The sequence below is a fragment of the Platichthys flesus genome, chromosome 3 (assembly GCF_949316205.1).
Source record: "Platichthys flesus chromosome 3, fPlaFle2.1, whole genome shotgun sequence".
NCBI lineage: Eukaryota > Metazoa > Chordata > Actinopteri > Pleuronectiformes > Pleuronectidae > Platichthys > Platichthys flesus.
In genome coordinates this window covers 13,267,083-13,285,485 of record NC_084947.1, presented here as the reverse complement: position 1 = coordinate 13,285,485, position 18,403 = coordinate 13,267,083, and the positions used below count along the sequence as shown (strand labels likewise).

General features: G+C 41.9%; 3 protein-coding genes across 3 annotated transcripts; 2 read left to right on the top strand and 1 right to left on the bottom strand.

The window, feature by feature from the left end:
* Positions 1-349: 349 nt before the first annotated feature.
* Positions 350-4,159, top strand: aldh3b2 (aldehyde dehydrogenase 3 family, member B2). Its single transcript, XM_062379484.1, has 10 exons — positions 350-402; positions 1,084-1,279; positions 1,359-1,469; positions 1,714-1,834; positions 1,914-1,999; positions 2,640-2,721; positions 2,805-3,194; positions 3,273-3,439; positions 3,520-3,619; positions 3,705-4,159. The coding sequence occupies exons 1-10, from the start codon at positions 350-352 to the stop codon at positions 3,902-3,904; spliced, it is 1,506 nt and encodes a 501-aa protein (XP_062235468.1). The 3' UTR covers positions 3,905-4,159.
* A 2-nt stretch (positions 4,160-4,161) lies between these two features.
* Positions 4,162-6,269, bottom strand: mmab (metabolism of cobalamin associated B). Its single transcript, XM_062379498.1, has 9 exons — positions 6,101-6,269; positions 5,517-5,575; positions 5,326-5,419; positions 5,178-5,235; positions 5,010-5,082; positions 4,814-4,911; positions 4,661-4,725; positions 4,512-4,571; positions 4,162-4,425 (listed from the first exon to the last, which is right to left on the bottom strand). The coding sequence occupies exons 1-9, from the start codon at positions 6,202-6,204 to the stop codon at positions 4,341-4,343; spliced, it is 696 nt and encodes a 231-aa protein (XP_062235482.1). The 5' UTR covers positions 6,205-6,269; the 3' UTR covers positions 4,162-4,340.
* A 145-nt stretch (positions 6,270-6,414) lies between these two features.
* On the top strand, positions 6,415-14,086 carry mvk (mevalonate kinase). The gene is made up of 10 exons (XM_062385031.1): positions 6,415-6,786; positions 7,104-7,251; positions 7,832-7,976; positions 9,564-9,719; positions 10,583-10,686; positions 10,845-10,890; positions 11,065-11,155; positions 11,593-11,712; positions 12,355-12,508; positions 13,340-14,086. Exons 1-10 carry the CDS (start codon positions 6,709-6,711, stop codon positions 13,489-13,491), a joined length of 1,194 nt encoding a protein of 397 aa, XP_062241015.1. The 5' UTR covers positions 6,415-6,708; the 3' UTR covers positions 13,492-14,086.
* The last annotated feature ends 4,317 nt before the right edge of the window (positions 14,087-18,403 follow it).

The following is an 18,403-nucleotide window of genomic DNA, read 5'->3' as shown; positions in this document are numbered from 1 at the left end:
TTACTGGGCCCAGCTGAAATCTGATTGGCCCCTAGAGAGCCCCTGTTCTGTCACTCAACAACAATACTAACAATGAATATGACAATTTGTTTAAAAAAAAAAAAAAAAAGTCTAACTTTTTTGAAGTAGACAATGTGCTCTAACAAGAAATAAATCAATAAGTAAATAAAATGCTTTGGCTATGACTTTAGTGTGCACCTTTCCGAATCAGGAATTTTTCTCCTGAGTCATAATCTCCGTTGTGCTCGGTCTCTGCACCGTGTGAGAGTCCTCAAGGTGAAAGGCGTCGAGAGGATTTCCACAACAACAGTCTGAGCTGTGTCAACCTGAAGCTGCGGAATCAAGCACCATGAGCAGCCGGCCCAGCCCTTCTCCCGCCAGGTGGTTCAAGGTTCTGCGCAGGTAGGACCAGTGATCATTTCAATTTAGAAAACAAGCAAGCGAGATTTTTTATTTTTCAGGTGTGTGTGTGTGTGAATGTGCATTTTTAACTGAGCTAAATATAGGATTAATATGATTTTAGACAATATTCTCAAACTTTTTATAATAAGCATCTGCCTCGTGTTCCTTTTCAAGATTTTAAAATGGTCATATGTCGGCCTCCCTCCAATAATATTAATCCGTCTCATATAATGAGATTATTAAAATCAAATTAAGATCCAAAAGAAAACTTTATTGCTGTATACATGCATTAGCCCATACACACAATATATGTCAAAGTCCTGATAATGTCCTCTGCACAATGCATCGTACACAGCTCCATTATCCTCTAGAAGAAAACTATGGGGTTGGGCTAAAATCAGACTCCAACTTTATTGGGTTCATAATGAGCTGATTGGCTCAAGTCCGGATTTCCTCTATCCTCCCTGCTGGTTGGAGGCCTCAATGCACAGTAAACACTTTCACACAGACCTGCAGTGGAGAAATATTGACAGGAATAAGCATGAGTGGGAAAGCGAGGGCGTGTGATGCTTGTCAGAGGAATGGACGGTTAACATGCAGAAGGTACTGTGATGACATGGATTATCCAAAGTGTTTAATTGCTCTGTAGTATTAAAACTAATTACTCGACTGCGGTTCCAGGACCAGGCTCGGGGAGCCGTGTTTAAAGACGTACCCTCTGGAGTGTGTGGCTCTGCTGAGACGCTCCAGAGTGGCTTTTCAAGCTGGACGCAGCCTCGAGGAGAACTTCAGACTGGCCCAGCTGGAGGCGGTGGTGCAGATGCTGGAGGAGCATGAGTGTGACTTTGTGGATGCTCTTGGAAGGGACCTTCATAAGGTGAGAGGAGGAGGAAGCAGTCCCCTGTTAAGTGTTCATATAATGGTCCAAAAAGTAATACATTGGCCTTTTTAACCAGCCGAGGTTTGAGACGGTTGTGTCAGAACTGATGCTCGTCAAGAACGAGGCACTTCACGCCATCAACAACCTGAAGAAGTGGATGCAGCCGCAGCACGTGGAGAGAAACCTGGTACAAAATCATTTTCATTCTCTTATCGGGATTATTCACGACTTGCACAACCTATTTCGAGAGAACATTCCGTCTCCCCTCAACAAAGAACTGTATTGTGCTGAGCTCTACAAAGCAGATTAAAAACTAAGTTGCTTTGACCTTTTTGAAAGAATAAAGTGGGCTGGTGTCTTTTCCTCTCTGTGCATTGAAACTCTGCCAGGTTTTGTTTCCACCTCATGTCGAGTTTGTGTGATTGGTTTAGTTCACCACGCTGGACGAGTGTCTGGTGGTCAGTGAGCCGCTGGGGGTGGTGCTCATCCTGGGGACCTGGTGCAGTCCTGTCCAAATGTGTCTGGTGCCGCTGGTCGGGGCCATCGCAGCAGGTGCAGTTCTTAAAGTCTGTTTTTCTTCACACAAGCAGAAGGTCTGGCAGCGACTGATCATCTCAATCCATTTGTGCAGGAAACTGTGCAGTCATCAGTCCGTCTGAGTGCACCACTCACACATCAGAGCTCCTCCATCGTCTCTTCCCTTCTTACTTAGACAATGTGAGTAAATTCAATTGAGCTGTGAGAATGGGCAGCCAAAGTTACAGTAAAGTCTTTATAACTCTAAGAGTACCGTTTGTTAATCGAATGCGTCTAGAGTCAGTACTTGGTAGATAAAATGATGGATTATGATGTTTTGTATTGTTATCCACCCATGACAGATAATGAGGTCAGATATATTAAGAACTACCAGCTTTGGTGGACGCAGTCAGAATAAAACCCTTCTCTCTCCCTTTGGCCAACAACAACGTGGCTTACTGACTAATTTGAATAAATCTCAAGATTGTACTGTGTGATTTACAAAGGGGGGGATTTGTTTACATGTTTTTCTGATGAGAATTATAGAGGTGGGTGTTTATTTTCTTTTCTATTTGTACACCTATTCATTTATTTATGGGCTCAGTGCTGTTTGATGTATATGCTCTCATGTTCCAAATGTGTACATGGGGGTTTTCAACAAGGTCCTTATGCTCAAGCTTGACAATTAATATTTTAATAAAATATATTTTATGATTATTTATGATTTCCCTCTGTCCAGAAACTGATTGAACTGCTGACTCACACGTGATCATTTAGCAGACGTGCTACAATACTCCAGTCAAAGAGGAATGATCTGATCTAAAATTCTTGTTTCCTCAAGGAATGCTTCCATGTGATTCTTGCAGGCACACACGAGTTGCCTGAAGTTGTGGAACTTAAATTTGACCATGTCTTCTTTACAGGTAAACAGGAAATTACCCAAAAATTTTATCCACATTTTATGAATTATTCTCAAAGTGTAAACTATGGTTTTTAATCCCTATAGGCAGCAGAGAGGAGGGGAGCAGAATAGCTCAGGCTGCAGCTCGCACTCTCACCCCTGTCACCCTGATTTTGGGAGGCAAGAATCCGTGTTATGTGGACCAACACTGTGACATCGCCACCACGGCACAGCGTGTTGCTTGGGCACGTTTTCACAATGCTGGGCAGAGCCTTGTGGCTCCGGACTACATCCTGTGCCACGCAGATGTCAAGGCACGGCTGGTGCAGGCCCTGAAGTGCTGCCTGATGCAATTCTACGGTACTGATCCCAAAGAGTCCCGCAGCTTTGGCCGCATGGTCAATCTGGAGATCTTTAACCGGACAAGAGATGTGCTGTGGAGGTCGGGCAAGGTGGCTGTGGGTGGGCAGGTGATAGAAGCAGAGAAATATATTGGTAGGAGTCCTCTTAAATTGAATTCTTCAAAATAAATCCTTGAAATGTATCTGATCCTGTCCTTTGTTCCACCTGAAGCCCCGACAATTTTGACAGAGGTGGCGGAATCGGACTCCATCATGCAACAGGATGTTTTTGGTCCAGTTCTCCCTGTTCTGGCTGTAAACGATGTGGATGAGGCAATAACCTTCATTAATAAGCAAGAGAAACCCCTCTGTGTGTATGCATATTCCACCAACACTAAGGTACATGGCAACAATTGAAACTAAAGCATTGAATGGCCAGCATGCATTCTGACCATGTGCTGACCTTCCTGGCGGTGCAGGTTATTTCAAGGCTAATGAGTGAGACTTCCAGTGGAAGCTTTTGCTCCAATGACAGTGTCCTGCAGAGTCTGATGGTGGCTCTGCCTTTTGGTGGAGTAGGTGAGTCTGATGCATCACATATTGAATTGTTAGATAATGTTGCCCTGCAATCTATCCACTCTAATAAAAAAAAAAATGTTGACAGGTGCCAGTGGAATGGGATCCTACCATGGCCGCTACAGCTTTGATACCTTCTCCCACAGGAAATCATGCCTGCTCCGAAGCACACGGTTTGAGTGTGTCACCTATCTGCGTTATCCGCCCTACGAGGACCGCAATCTGTCTCTAATGACATGGGCCAGCACCTTGTCCCAGAAGAGCCAGGGCTGGTGCCAGATCCTGTGACTGTGTGGGAGGGCGCTGACACAACCATGTTGAAAGACAAGCAAGTGCCCTCTAGGTTACTGTATTAAAATGAATGAGAAAAATCTGCATTGTAGTTCAATCTCAATGTGGAATTACAATTGCAACCGACAAGAAAAGTTAAAAGTATTATTTAATTATTCTCTGGAGAAATGCAATAACTGTACATCAACTGAAGGCTCATATTTGAGGACATGTGGACATGTTAACTTTGTGAAATTAAATACCAGGAAAACCAGTAATTTTGTATTGGCTGAATGGTTTATTATGACCTAAATTATTATGTCCAGTTAAAATGATTTGCATCCAAAAAAGAAAAACTATTTGATACCTTGAGCATATTTATTAACATATTTACAAAAGTAAATACAAAGTGTCTGCATCAACCATCTTTCCCTTCATCCTCATGTGATACTGGTCATTCAGGTCTTTTGTAGATTGTCTCCTCACTGCCTTCTTTCATGGCTGCATATCTGGCCAAGGTGAACAGGTAGTCGCTCAATCTGAGTGCAAATGATGGGACATTTCATTAATCGTGTGGTGGAGGAACCATGTTGTCATATTAATTGTAAAGCGCAAGTTGACTGACCTGTTCAAAAACTTGGCTACATCTGGATCTGCCTCGCCTGAACGCACGATTGGAGCAACGCTACAACAAGAACACAGAGCTGTCAGAGGCAGAAAATCACAAAAAGAATAATTCAAGTCATTCAAGTTGACGTTACAACTGAAACTGACCTTCGCTCCGCTCGCCGACAGACCGTCCGAGCCAAGTGCAAAGCTGCGCTGCTCTTGCCTCCAGACTGTGAAATGGAAAGCATGAGTGTTGGAACAACAGGAGAATCCGGATTCATAAAATTACATGTAAAACAGATGCACAAGTGGGCTTACAGGTAAAATGAAATTGGTCAGTGGAGGGAGTTCTTTTGTAAAGTTATCAATCCAGGTTTCCAGGTCTGTAATTGGCTGAGCAGAAAATTGTGTTTTCTCTTTCGAAAACAGGAAAGAAGAAAACGCAAATTATGAGGACAAAAGACACAATGAAATTATATTTTTTCCTGGATTAGATTGGCCCACACGTGCATACTTGTGTGACTTTCTCTGGCAGAGGATCGTGGGGTGGCGATATTTGAGCCCACGTCTTGTAAAATGCACTGTATCTGCAATCAAAGGAAACATTTTCAGAAGTATAATTTCTCAAAATGTAAAATTTCAGCACTGAAGCAATTAAATAAATACAACATGAAAATCAAACCTTGTCCAGTTGATATGTGAACGTGTGGCCTTTGTCCAGGCAAAATTCTCTGGCCAGGCTGTAATGCACAATTCAATAGAGTAAACTCAAGTGATGCAAACTACAGGTTTTAAAATCAAATGTGACATTTGAAAAGTGGAAAATTTACCCTATAGCTGATGACAGCTCATCTGCATTTCCTAAGGCTTGAAAAATATGATCTTCCTTTGGCCTCCTCTCTCCAGTATAAGTGCTTGAGAAACCTTCACAGCAAGAAGAGGACAACTCGTCAAAGAGCTATTTACTATAACAGCACAATAATCTGCACTTCATTATGTCGTAATACATTTGAAAGCAAACCTTTGTCTCCAGTCTTGGTGTATATTTTGGGTATCTTCATGTCTCCTTCAGTGGAATAACTATTTGGGAAAAGGTCGGTATGGAGAATAAACAGAGGGACAGAGATAAAATTATATTCCTCATGCATTTGATGTATATCAAACGATTTAACAGCTGCACAGGATCATGACAGTGTATATTTATGTGTCATTGGGTCTTTTAACCACCAGTAACTACCACTACCCCAGCTTAATATAAAGAATCATGCTATTTCTGCTAGAATGGTGTAAATCTTAATGATCTACTGTAAACAATCTGTTTAATAGTATATACAAACTGTGCAGGTTATATCAACTGCTACAATTATATAGCAGTTGAAAATATAAAAATTATAATGTTTGTATAATGTTTTATTTTTCTTAATGATAAGTACATGTACATAGTGTCCTCAGCCGCTGAGACTTCTACACGAGGATCTAATGTTTACATACACATGTGTCCTTGTGTAGCAGCTAGCCAGCACTTAGCTACATCACAGACAGTTACATCAGGGGCTTCAACACTTCGCACAAGCATTTGGACAAAGAGCCGGGATGTAGAACTACCTCCTGTGTGGACACAGTGTCCTCCTGGTCCGGGGCTCAGCCAGGAGTCTTCCTGTCCGGACCACACAGCGCAGTTGAGCAGGTTTGATGATAAACGAAGCCATAGTTCGAGCTACCTGCTAAAAGCTAGGGGTGAACGATCATTGGGGGTGAATTTTGTCCCTCCGTGAAGCCCGTAGCTTGTGGGCGTTTCATTTTTGGTCGCACGGTTGGTCAACTCACCGGCAGTTGGGAGGGTACTGGACGCTAATTGGCTAGAAGTATATAGGTTCGAGTAGTAGCCGCTGCTGATTGGATGCTACAGACCAAACCCCGTCCGTGTGTCAGATGTGTTTTCATCATGGTATTATATGTCGCTCCCTCTTCTTTCAGCAGCTCATCCTAACATCTCGTTAGATTCTTAAATGCGTCTCCAAACTCTTTGTATTCATTGAGGTAAAGCTCGGAGCTGAGGGGCCGAGCTGTCGACTGCCTGTTGCTGCTCCAGAGGATTAGCAGAAGCTAAAGGTGGCTAAGCTAGCTAATAATAACACCACTGCAAGTGACACATTGATCTCTGGGCACGTTTTGGGATTCCTTGTTTCTCCTTCGCGTGTCTTGCCTCAGAGATGCAGGTCAGTGACTGCTTCGTGTCCGCTCCCGGCAAGGCGATCCTGCACGGAGAGCACGCAGTGGTGCACGGGAAGGTAACACGCGAGGATGAGAGTGGATCGTACTGTGATGGTTGAGAGAGTTTATGAGTGATGACTTAAAGTTTTCCACTCTGTAAGTCAACAGAAACAATCATATTACTCTAATTGTAGACGTGAGGGCTTGCAGGTCAATGTTCCTTATCACCCCCCAAACTGACCTGTCTTATATTTAGTTCTGCATATATTTCTGGGACTGTTTGCAAAACATCATATTGCCCTAATCCCCAAATCCCCCTATACCTTAGAGAAAACAGGTAGATTTGAAAAGAGTGTATTTGTAAGTAGGCTGAACTGTCTTTGCTCCTCCACAGGTGGCTCTCGCTGTCAGTTTGAACCTGAGGACGTTTCTGCGGCTGAAGGCCACCGCTTCTGGCAAAGTTTGCATCAATCTCCCAAATATTGACACATTCCTCTGCTGGGACGTCTCCGAGCTGGGGCAGTTTAAACCTTATTCCTGTGGTAAGAAATTATGCTGCATCGACACCCTCTGCAAGTTGTTATAATCACATTTCCATTAGTTATATACATGCCGATAAACTTCCATGTTGAGACCGTGCTTGAGTTTTATTTGCTCATCAGAACATTTAACTACAAAACTGTGCTATCACCTTGATGCTCAGTGCAGTAAACGGAGCTGTGAGAGCGCCCAGGTTGATTTATCAGCTATTTATTATCTATCCTCAGCTAATTAAACTGGACTTTCCTAACCTTTACTGCAGACGTGATCACTTAATCATGAATGGAGTCTCTCTCTCTTCTATCCCTTCTTGTCGACCCACCTCTAGACAAAAAAAAATTAGTGTCTTGTGTAATACTTAAGACTGATACAGCTTTCCCCAACTTTAGAGTAATCATTTATTGAGTTAATTGTGTTATAGTGTTAAATGTGAAATTAATAATTGCTTGTTTTAATTAATAGAGTGATGACAGCTCAACAGGCTGCACTAACATGTTATTAACATGTATTCAATAAACCTACATATCAAAGTGTGCAGTGTTGTGATATTGTTCATGTCTGATTGCTGTGTCATTTAAACAGCTAGCAGGGAGGAGCTGAAATGTCTGAATCCTGAGCTTTTGAGACGACTACGGGAATTTGTCGGTGCTACTAATGGAAAACTGGATACTTGCAACATGGCCACCATAGCCTTCCTCTACATCTACCTCTCAGTGTTTGGATCAGGGTGAGAGATTAGAGCAGTTCTTCTAAGCGTTTGTTTGGTTTAGTTTCTACAGCTTGTTAGAACAATGGCTCCAAAAAGGAGATCGACATGTTAATGTACTACACATACAGGCAACGAAAAGCAATAGCAATGCTTTTACAATGGATAATTATTGTGTGTGTCAGAGAATTTGAGGCGTCAAGTATTACATGTTTGTCACATAGATATGTTTCTTGCTAAATATTGAATATGCACAAAATAATTACTGAAATGTAGAAAAGCTTACATTGGTTGTAACACTTGCACAGAAGCTGAATAATGTTTCTATTATTAATTCATGCCCTCTGGAGGATAATGTTTTTTATTGATTGTTTAGTTTAACTTAGTTGTGCAACTGTTTAATTTAAAACAAATCATAAAAAAGTTGAAAATACAGCTGTGAAAAACACAAGCTGCAGCTGTACCACTCTGCAGCAGGTGGAAAGCTGTTAAGACTGCAGCAGGTTATTCTTGGTGTAGAGATGGTGTACTGTGAAGTGAACTGCTGTGTGTCATAGTGGGCTTTATTACATTTTGTTCTCTGCACTTTAAAATGAAACACTTGTATATTTTCTCGCTTTTGTGTCAACTAAATGCTGTGAACAACATTATGAACAATGTTAACGACATTAGCGCAACACAACAAAGGTCACATGTCTTTAAGTCTGATTACAGTGCTGTTTCTGCCTCACTGCTCTCCTGCACTGCTGCAGTGTAGTTTCCATCGCGTAACTCTTTAACCGAGTCAATGGAAAATGCTGTTGCTGTAATAATGTTCTTCTTCTTGGTTAGGACCTATTTAAGAAAGAAGCTGTAAGAAAACCCCTCTACTGTGAAATGAAGTTAGTGAAGAGAGACAGACAGGAAGACCGGATGTTAGCTCTAGCGTCTGCGGAAGCTGCAAACAAGGAAGATGCTCTGGAACATTAGAGCTGCAGGTTGTTGGGAGGTTTAATCAGAACTGACACGGTGCTGGCGTGTCTGAGAGAGGTGATGGGTTCTGACAGTATGGCCGTTAATGAGAGTCTGGCACGGGGCCACACTGCAGCCTTTAACCAGTCTGGATGTGTTTTTCCCTTGAGAGAAAGAGCCAGACAATTAGTTTAGAGTATTCTCCTGTCTGCCCAAAAGCAGCCTCCCTGACAGACATCGACAGCAGTCTTAAGCAAGCTTCTGTTGCATATATAGTAGTGTATGGATTGCTGTACTGTACAGTTATGTAAGGGTTGTACATAGGGTTACTGTAGCAGTTAATGTGAATAGTAACACGGTGATTTAAGAAGTTATTTATTTATTTAACTTAAGATTTTGTTTGTAAAAAGGCACCAAAAGTGATTGTTAGTGAGTAATAACTAGTTTAAATTCTTAAGATAAATTCTCAATTTTCTTTCTTCTTCTTTTTTTAATCTGAGGGGGTTCCACAAGTTTCTATGGCCTGTGCAGTAAATTATTTTATTCTGACACTGTAAAATAGTCCTCTGTAATTGTCTCTTGATAATGTTGATAATGGTTATCATTAGTCATATCTGCAGTATTTAAGCTCAATTCTTTCATGTTTCTCTTTCTCAGCGAGCTGCCCAGCCTGACGGTGTCTGTGTGGTCGGAGCTGCCGACTGGAGCTGGACTGGGCTCGAGTGCTGCCTTCACAGTGTGTTTAGCTGCAGCTCTGCTCTGTGCAAGTGGAGCCATTCCCAGTCCGCTCAAAGAGTGGGATCAGTCTGCCAGGTAAAAAGTCATGACAAAAAACAAAAACACATTCAAATTGGAAGCCACGTTTACAGTCTGCAGGGACAGTTGTATTTACACAGCACAATGAGGCCTAACGAACATGCTCTGAAAAAATAAGTGGCTCAAATCACAGTCGGCCAAGAACTTCTTTGGCTCTAAGTTTATCAGGTGTTTAAGACTTTAAATCCATCTCAAGTATACAAATTTATACAGGGTTGTTGGTCAATAAATACTTTGTTGCTTACACTACCTGTCACTTTTTTCATGAACGTGTCAAGTATGATGTATATTTGTTCTTTATCTAACCAGGTTGTTGTTTTTTTGTTCAAAAAAAGAAGCATAATTATGTAACAAACCAACACAGAATCTAAAAAGAACCAAGAGAAATGATGATAACAGAAATAACAGTAAATCAGATTTAATTCAAAGATTATTTTATTTTGTGAACTCCACTGTAATGCTCTTTCCAAGTTAGATTATATATGTTAATGGTATTTGTACCACGCAATTTGCTACATTTCAGATCATTTCTTCTTATCCTTGCCATCTAGGTTTATCTCTACGAAATTGCAATTGAATATTTAATGACAAAAACATAATCTTAGTCTTTCTCTTTGAAAATCAAATATACACATTAAGATTCAGACATATTGCCAGTTGGATTTTTACATGCAGAAAATCCTCTGATCTTGTGTAGATTAAAATTCCTTCATCCCAAACATTTGTATAACCATTAACTGAACATTGGTCTGTCCTGTCCTTACACCAGTGTCTGGTGTGGAGATAAACTGGTATTAGAGTTTGGGTCCGAGAGTCTGTTGGGCTTTAACGTTGTTCTCTTCATTTAAAAATGTTTACAGGTGGCGCCAGGAGGACCTGGAGCTGATCAACAGCTGGGCTTTCCAAGGAGAAACCATCATCCATGGTAATCCTTCAGGAGTGGACAACGCTGTAGGAACATGGGGTGAGGCCTGAAATCTGCTGCCAGTAAATGTGGTGTCCCACCTCCCTATGTCTCCGTGGACACTGGGCTCTCTGTAATGGAATCATCAGAGTGTCGTACCTCCACCTTTCATTATCGCCCGTTATCTGTTTAATGATTTTGAGTTCCCTTTTACGTAGGAGGCATGCTGAGATTCTTGGCTGGAAAGATAATGCCACTGAGCAGGTACTGACATTTCTTAACATTTCTAAATCTAATATCATTTAAAATGAGTCCTGAATGAATCAATACAATTTATAATATGTTTTTTTTTCCCTCAGAGAAAACAAATATAGTCTTGGTGAAGTAAGTGCATGTGAATAATGTGTGAACTCTGTGATCCGTCTGCTCTATTTCCAGGGTGCCGTTATTAAGAATCCTCCTCACTAACACAAAGGTACCACGTAGCACCAAGGTACTTGTTGCCGGGGTGAAGGACAAAATTAACAAGGTACTAAATGTTTTCTCCCTCCCCCGTGTGTTACATGTCGGCGCTGTAATTAATATGATAGGCGGTGCTTTTGCATGGCACACACTCCAGAGTCTGGTGTTGAGTGCCTTCATAAAATATTGAAATTAAACTCTTAGCCAGCACCCCCGTGTGCTGTTGCCTTGGTGACACCAGCAGGTGTGCAGCTCTCTGCCTCAGTCAACGACGGGCCTGGATTGTGTTGTGGCAGTGTTGTGATCAGGCAACAGCGCAACTGAGAGTCAAACCTGACTTTTAACAATCTGTGTTTGTACAGAGTGTGTCTGTCACAAAGCTGTTTGTGGATTTTTATAAAGGAAGACAAAGTTGTTTTGCCTGTGAGCTGCAGTAATGGCTTTGTGAAACCTGCGGTGGTGTTGAAGATGCTGACTCCACCTCTTCTTGTTTCCCTCCTGTAGTTCCCCTCCGTCCTGAACCCTGTGCTCGACTCAGTTGATGCCATTTCCTCCACTTGTGAGAAAGTCCTCTCAGACATGACGTCCGAGCCAATCACAGGCGAGCACTACAATATCCTGGAGGTATAAATGTTATGTATTTTTATACATTATGTAAAGCACATTACATTTTAAATATATTGAGATGGTGAAATGTAATTGTTGTTTAAAGAGCGCATATCCATATCTGTACAACAATCTCCTCCTTTTTCCCAACAGCCCCCTTATGAAACATTAAATTCACTTGATCTTGATTTTTAGTTGGATTCAAATAACAACTTAAAGACATAACAAATTCTGTATACGCCAAATTTGAATAGTTCCATGACCTGTTCTTATATCCCAACATAATAATAAGAACTATGCCACTCAGTAGAGCACACACCTCTGCCAAGGCCCGACAGTTCCCTTAAATTCAACCAAGCGACATCAAATTACACACACTCATACATTTTTTTCCTTGGAAACAGTGAAATGGCTGGAAAATGCATCATCTTGCAATGTTCAAGAAGGTGAAAAAATGTATCCTGGATCGGCCTCATGAACCGAATCCACACCGAAGTTTAAAGTGCTCTTCCCTCACCCATACAACCTCCTTTCACCAAGTTCAGAGAATATCTGTTCAGTTGTTTTTGTGTGTTCCTGCAGACTCAGAAACAGAGAGGGCTGAAAACGCAAACCTCCATAGTGGAGATGATTATAAAAGGTTATTTATTTCATTGATAGGACCTAATCGACATCAACCAGCACCATCTGAATGCGATGGGGGTGGGGCATCCTGACCTGGACACGCTGTGCCGGGTCACGCTGACCAGAGGGCTCCACAGCAAGTTGACAGGTGCAGGGGGAGGAGGCTGTGGCATCACACTGCTGAGACCAGGTACTGTGGCCCAACTGTTGTGCTGTATGTGTCATAACACAGCATTTTAAAATGTATTAGAATAAACTCAAGGGTTCCGTGTCTGTCTTCGATCTTTGTCAATTTTCATTTTAAATAATGCACACAATTAAAATCAATCACCTAGTCAAGGCCGTACTGCAACTGCGGTTTGCCTCAAGTGACTTAAATCTGAGGGAGGTTTGATTCATATTCCGGTTTGCAACAAATGTTCTGCTTCCATCGAATGCTCCCTCGCTCTTCCTTTCTGAATCAAACTACTTGAGTGGCAGGAAGTGATGAGAAGGGGCTTTGGCTGTGTCGGTACTAATGTGCAGTTATGAGGAAACTTTCCATAATTTCTCTCATTTGAAAAACAAACAAATCAAGAAGTTGCGAGATGAATCTTTGGTTATGCCTGCAGCCTGCAGGAGGCGGAATTTTAACACGTTTGAAATCCTCCAAATAGATTTCCAAAGCTCTCAATTTGTTTTCTTTGCAGGTGTTTCCCCCTGCATGTGAATTACTGCTTTTCTCAAATAAACCATCTAGTCTCTGTCTTTTGTGATGTTTTCAGTATCTCGAATAAGACTCTTTGAGTTAAAGTGCTGCAGAACCCTCATTATTTAACATGAATGGACTTAATGATCAGAGAGATTTGTTTTCCTTGATGGAGAGGCTACAGGTTGACTCCTCACTCCCTTGTGCCCTTTCCTTGAGGACCTCTAACATAATTGATTTCAGTCTTAAACATTCTGCAGCACCTTTCCCTCTGTAACAGATATTTTGATTTGTAACTGCAGCCCATCTTCCTAATGCCTGTTTATTTTGTAGAGACGGACTCGGCTGTGGTCCAGGGCACAGTGCAGGACTTAAGAGACTGCGGCTTTGACTGCTGGGAAACCAGTATTGGGGGGCCCGGTGTCCAGCAGCACTCTCCCTTGTCTGTTAAGGACGAAGTTCTGGAGGTGCTGAACCAGTACTGACAACCAGCTGGTCGTGGATGAACAGGAGGACACGTGTCTGTTGTCCTTACCTCAGGACCTGGAGCTGAACTAATCATTCGAGAGACATTTCACACTGAGCAGAGCTGGAAAAAGCTGTTAATTATATTAATTAATTACAATATAGATTTTTGAATGTTGTATTAAGTTTACAAACTAACTACAAATGAACTGTGTGTGTGTGTGTGTGTGTGGTGCATTTTTCAGTGAAGCTTGTTTATGGAGCGTTAGCTTGTCAACGAGCCCAGGCGTACACGTTTGTGTGCTGAGCTCTTCAGCCACTAGATGGCATCAGAGCTGCACAAATGCTTATAATGAAATGATTCCTGGTAAGAGGCTGTGATGAATTTAATTAATATGTAAGTGAAACTCTGGCAGGATTAATTTTTTTATTTTCATCCAAATGTTAATGCAGCAGGGCCAACTCATTTTAATGGATTAGATGACCGTCAGCCATTAATTACTTACTTCTTGCATTATAACACAGTGTTGCTGGGTAACAGCTATATTAAATGAAAGTTCTCATTTATAATTATCTAGGATTTGCTTTACAAAAAATAAAACTGGAGAAAAGGTTTGCAAATTTGTTTTCTTTTGGGGAGGGGGGGCAATGACAAAAACCAGTTATGATTGTTTAGTTCTTAAATCTTCACAGTTCTACAAAGGAAATGGTAAAGCCACCAATACATTCAGAGTATTATTTATACTGGGGCTGTCATTATACATGTAATGAATTATTATTAATAAGACTACTTCAAACATGACTTTTACACACCGCTGTTTATACATCCATTGCTCTTAATTTATACATTTAACATAAATGTTGAAATATAAGTAGAAGAAACGTTCCTTGGTTTAATGAGCTGTTCAATAATACAGTTGAAGAGTAGTAGGCTGTGTCGTGCTAATAGAGGATAAGGACAGGGGGACAGCAGGAGTGTGTGGCCTCTCTGGGGCCTCTGGATTAGCACCACCATAATGTGAATCAACAACAACCAGCATCCTTCTGTGAGTCACACATTTTTTCCGCTGACACACACACACACACACACACACAAACCCAAACACCAGCTTTCCCTAATTCTCCTCCACCTAATCACTCATCCTCCTAAGCATTACGAAACATTCTGCAAAGGCCGCAGATACAGAAGAAAGATCTGTTTAGAATATCCCTGATTTGGGGAAAAGGTCATTGTGGCATTCAGTCGAGTCGGAATATCCATTTCATTTTATATTTTTCAAATGTCATGAAGATTGAGTAGTACAAATCTGGCAGTGTACGGGAATAAATGACATTCGTCACCCTCCCTCCTTGTCCGCCTGGCGCCCCTCTGTCCCCTTGAATTGTGTCATCTTTATGTCAGGGCAGCCCCCCCCCCAGTCAGCGCACGGCACAGTTGCCCCTAACCCCTGCTGGAATTTAATTACCACTACGCTTTTCAATTGAAATGGCATTGACGAGGGGGGACAAGAGGGAGACAACAGAGCCTGTTTTATCTGAAGCCCCTCTCTTTCTCTTTCTATCTTATTCTCTCTCACTCCTTTTACCCCTGCCAGGCACAGATGGTATTTTTTTTTCCTCCCTCAGTGTCAGCGCCTGCTTCTTTCTGCTCTGATGAATAGAATCTAAGGAGGCCCTGAGATTATTTCAGATAACAGAGGGAGTGAGGAAAGGGGGTCAAGGATAGAGGGAGAATGTCAGAGTTAGAGAGATACAGTGGAGACAGTGCGCCGTCCCGGGAGTCCAGCGGCAGACAAATCCTTTCACATTTAACATTTAGGCAGTTTAGTCCGGATGGATCAATGTGAGAGAATCAGGGATGTATAATTCATCTGATCCAAGCAGGAGGAAGGAAATGTTAAACGTGAATTTGCTGAGTGGTCATGCCCGCCGTGGCACATTCCCTGTGGTCCGTCACTCAACTTTTGAAATGCCTGTCAGGATCCATTAAGTTTGAATACAGAATTAGACCTGACTGACGAGATATCGTGTTGCCTCGTGGCCACTGGTTTTACTTACAGAGGTTCAGTGCACGTACGGCTTCCTGCAGCGAGCCTTTGCATTTACATAGATGGGATCTCTGGGTCACAGTGCGTCGTCCGTCGTTATTATGGAAAATTACTTGTGTGTTGATTGTGTTTTATGTGGTGATATCTGTGCCAGAGGGGGATGTGGAATTGGCCTCAGCGGGGAGGATTTGTGCGAGCGTTCCCTCCCAGCATTCGTATAGACACACTGACAGAGGCAGCATCAACATCATGAGCTCCTCTCTGTCATGATGGGGTGTTTGCCCTTTCGATAAGTGGGGCTGGTGTTAGTGGCGGGGGTCCGATTCATCCGGCCGGGTACGAAGGTGCTGCCAAACAACTCGGAGGATTTCGTTTTCGGGAGAAATGTTGTATTGTTCTGTTTGCTCCTTTAGCATTAACGAGCATCCTGTAGTTGTGTCCATATGCTTTACAGTAAAAGTTGTATTTGTATATTTACTTAGAATTTCAGCATTTACTGCATTGATTAAATGAGCTAGGTCAATAGCTTGTGAATCCTCAAAAAACAAACAAACAGGGTCTAGTCACAGGTTGCCCACGTCTGACAGTTAAAAATAAATTTATCCTTTTTCTTTGTTTTATTGGAATAATACTTTTTTTTGTGAGTTGACGAGATTAAATGATCTAATGGTTTACAAAGAATAATAATGCTGGTGGCTTTGTGAGGCTTTAATAACACAGGGAAAGTGTTTGGACGACATGCCAGCTCCCCCAAGCTAAGGCGTCTTTACTGCCCCTCATGGCTGCCTGCAGTATTGATCGTAACGCCTTTCTCCTCCATATTAGTGGATGGGACATCGAGAAGTGTCAAATAAATTTTTCTCGTATGGTTCCTGTCGTTTTGGGGGGGGGGGGTTATAAGAGAGGCGGTGGACTGGTTTGTCTCTGGTTCGTCTCTGGTTCGACTCCACGGAGAAACAACATAAAGACGAACCTGGATTGATCTGTCCAAAAATCCAAGAGGACTCTCCCTACCCTGTCTAGTGCCCCTGAGCAAGGCACCTTACTCCCCCAACATCTGCTCCCCGGGCGCCGTACATGGTTGCTCATTGCTCTGTGTGTCCTGCACCAGATGGGTTAAGAGAGGTTAAATTTCCCTACAATTGCATGAGTGTGCCTGTGCATGTGTTTGGGATAAATAAATGTATCTTAATCTTAAAACAATGGTTTTAAGGAAATGTAATTTTTTACCGGTAAGTTTTGTTTCAATTTAATGCTAAAAAAATAAGGTGACAAGTCATGATTGACAGCTGAGACTAAGTCACAGTTGGTTGAGTGCATGTATGGGCGGGACCTCGCCACCCCCCGCTCCTACCCCTGATCACTTCTGCGCATACTCTGGCTACAAATGTGCAAAATGGCAGTGTCTGTATCTGGGATGTTTTGGCATCATTTCTGGACAGTGGGAGGATATAGAGATACGTTGTCTATCTTTATATAGGAGTCTATGGTATTGTACGATCCTAGCTTAGCATGTCACGATGCTAACATATGCTAATTTGCATTAACACAAAGTAGGAATTTAAATATACAAATGGTAAAGGTCACAGTGTTCAGGCTCAGGGAAACATAAAGGTCAGTTGAGATATTCCAGTATAGATCACAGTTTTGGACTGACTGAATCATAGTAGTTTGTGTGGGGGGTGTATCAAAAATAAAGGATTGTGTCTGAGGATTTTGTTTGTTTTTCCTTTCTCTGGTGATCATCTTGTGACACCTCAGTTTTATTTTACAACCCCTCCCTAGGGCTCCCCACGTCTTTCTAAGTCCTAGACAAAATATTTCAAATGAGGTTTCCACCTGGAGGAAGTGTTTGGTCTAGAACTGGGCCCCTTTCATGTTTATGAAACAGGCCCACAGAGACTGGACCTGCTTGAACTGCGTTACTGTAAACATCTGGAACACGGCGGCTCCCACCCTCTTCCCATTTCCCATCATGGATTTGTATCATGTCATTGTATTGATCCTGTAATTGATCCTGTGAAGTCGAGGGCACCTGCAACATACTCTGTCATCCCTCAGTGCCAGGAGCGCTCTTATTTAATTGCAGGCTAAGGTGCTGGTTTTTCTTGTTGCCTTTGAAAAGCCTCATTGATTTTTATACCACCCTTCATCCTCGCTGTGCTCCGTTTTAAGAGCAAATCCCTTGCGTCGAAGTTGCCCAGAATGTGAAAGTATGAAATCTGTCAGCTCGTTCCACAGCTACCTGGTGCAACTCAGACACGTTAACACTGAAGTTTACAAAGTCTGATTTCTGTTAATTTGTTAATTTGACTCAAATTTACACGGAAGAGGAAGAATACGGAAGAGGAGAGGATGTGTTACGTTCTCTCTCGCTCTCTGTCATATGGGACCAGAATAGGGTGAGGTTGTACTGGTTACACCCTGATTAGACTGGTAGGTTTAAAGTTCATCACTTCAGCTCTGCTAAAGGAGAAAAACCTTAGATGAAAAAAAGGTCCTTCCAATATTTTGGGATAGATCTGAGCAGAGTTTGTTTTGAAAAGACAAACGACAGTTGATGATGATGAAATAAATACATTGCATGAAATAATCTGAAACCAATAATACAAATAGGATCGTTAATTCTTTCCGTCAGGCTTTAAAATGCAGTTTAGAAACTGCGCCACAAAAAATATTAAGCACATTAGAACAAAAATATCCTAAAAGAAATTTGATTTGCATTAATTTGAAAAGCAGCTTATTTAACGTTCATTCTTTGAACTTGCTTTGAATTAGAAATAGGTTCTCATCATTTCTCTGGGATTGCAGCCAATTTATTGGATTCTGTCTTTTTTCCTTTATGCTCCGAGGCTCGGGGAGGAGGATGATCTCAAAATGTTAT

Excerpts from the sequence above, each read along its gene's own strand:
- mvk (XM_062385031.1), top strand. The coding sequence starts at position 6,709 with ATGCAGGTCAGTGACTGCTTCGTGTCCGCTCCCGGCAAGGCGATCCTG. Across the intron at positions 6,787-7,103 it reads ACGCAGTGGTGCACGGGAAG|GTGGCTCTCGCTGTCAGTTT; the intron begins GTAACACGCGAG and ends GCTCCTCCACAG. Across the intron at positions 10,687-10,844 it reads CAACGCTGTAGGAACATGGG|GAGGCATGCTGAGATTCTTG; the intron begins GTGAGGCCTGAA and ends CCTTTTACGTAG.
- mmab (XM_062379498.1), bottom strand. The coding sequence starts at position 6,204 with ATGGCTTCGTTTATCATCAAACCTGCTCAACTGCGCTGTGTGGTCCGG. Across the intron at positions 5,420-5,516 it reads CACCAAGACTGGAGACAAAG|GTTTCTCAAGCACTTATACT; the intron begins GTTTGCTTTCAA and ends CTTGCTGTGAAG. Across the intron at positions 5,083-5,177 it reads TCACATATCAACTGGACAAG|ATACAGTGCATTTTACAAGA; the intron begins GTTTGATTTTCA and ends CTTTGATTGCAG.
- aldh3b2 (XM_062379484.1), top strand. The coding sequence starts at position 350 with ATGAGCAGCCGGCCCAGCCCTTCTCCCGCCAGGTGGTTCAAGGTTCTG. Across the intron at positions 1,280-1,358 it reads TTGGAAGGGACCTTCATAAG|CCGAGGTTTGAGACGGTTGT; the intron begins GTGAGAGGAGGA and ends CTTTTTAACCAG. Across the intron at positions 1,470-1,713 it reads AGCACGTGGAGAGAAACCTG|TTCACCACGCTGGACGAGTG; the intron begins GTACAAAATCAT and ends TGATTGGTTTAG.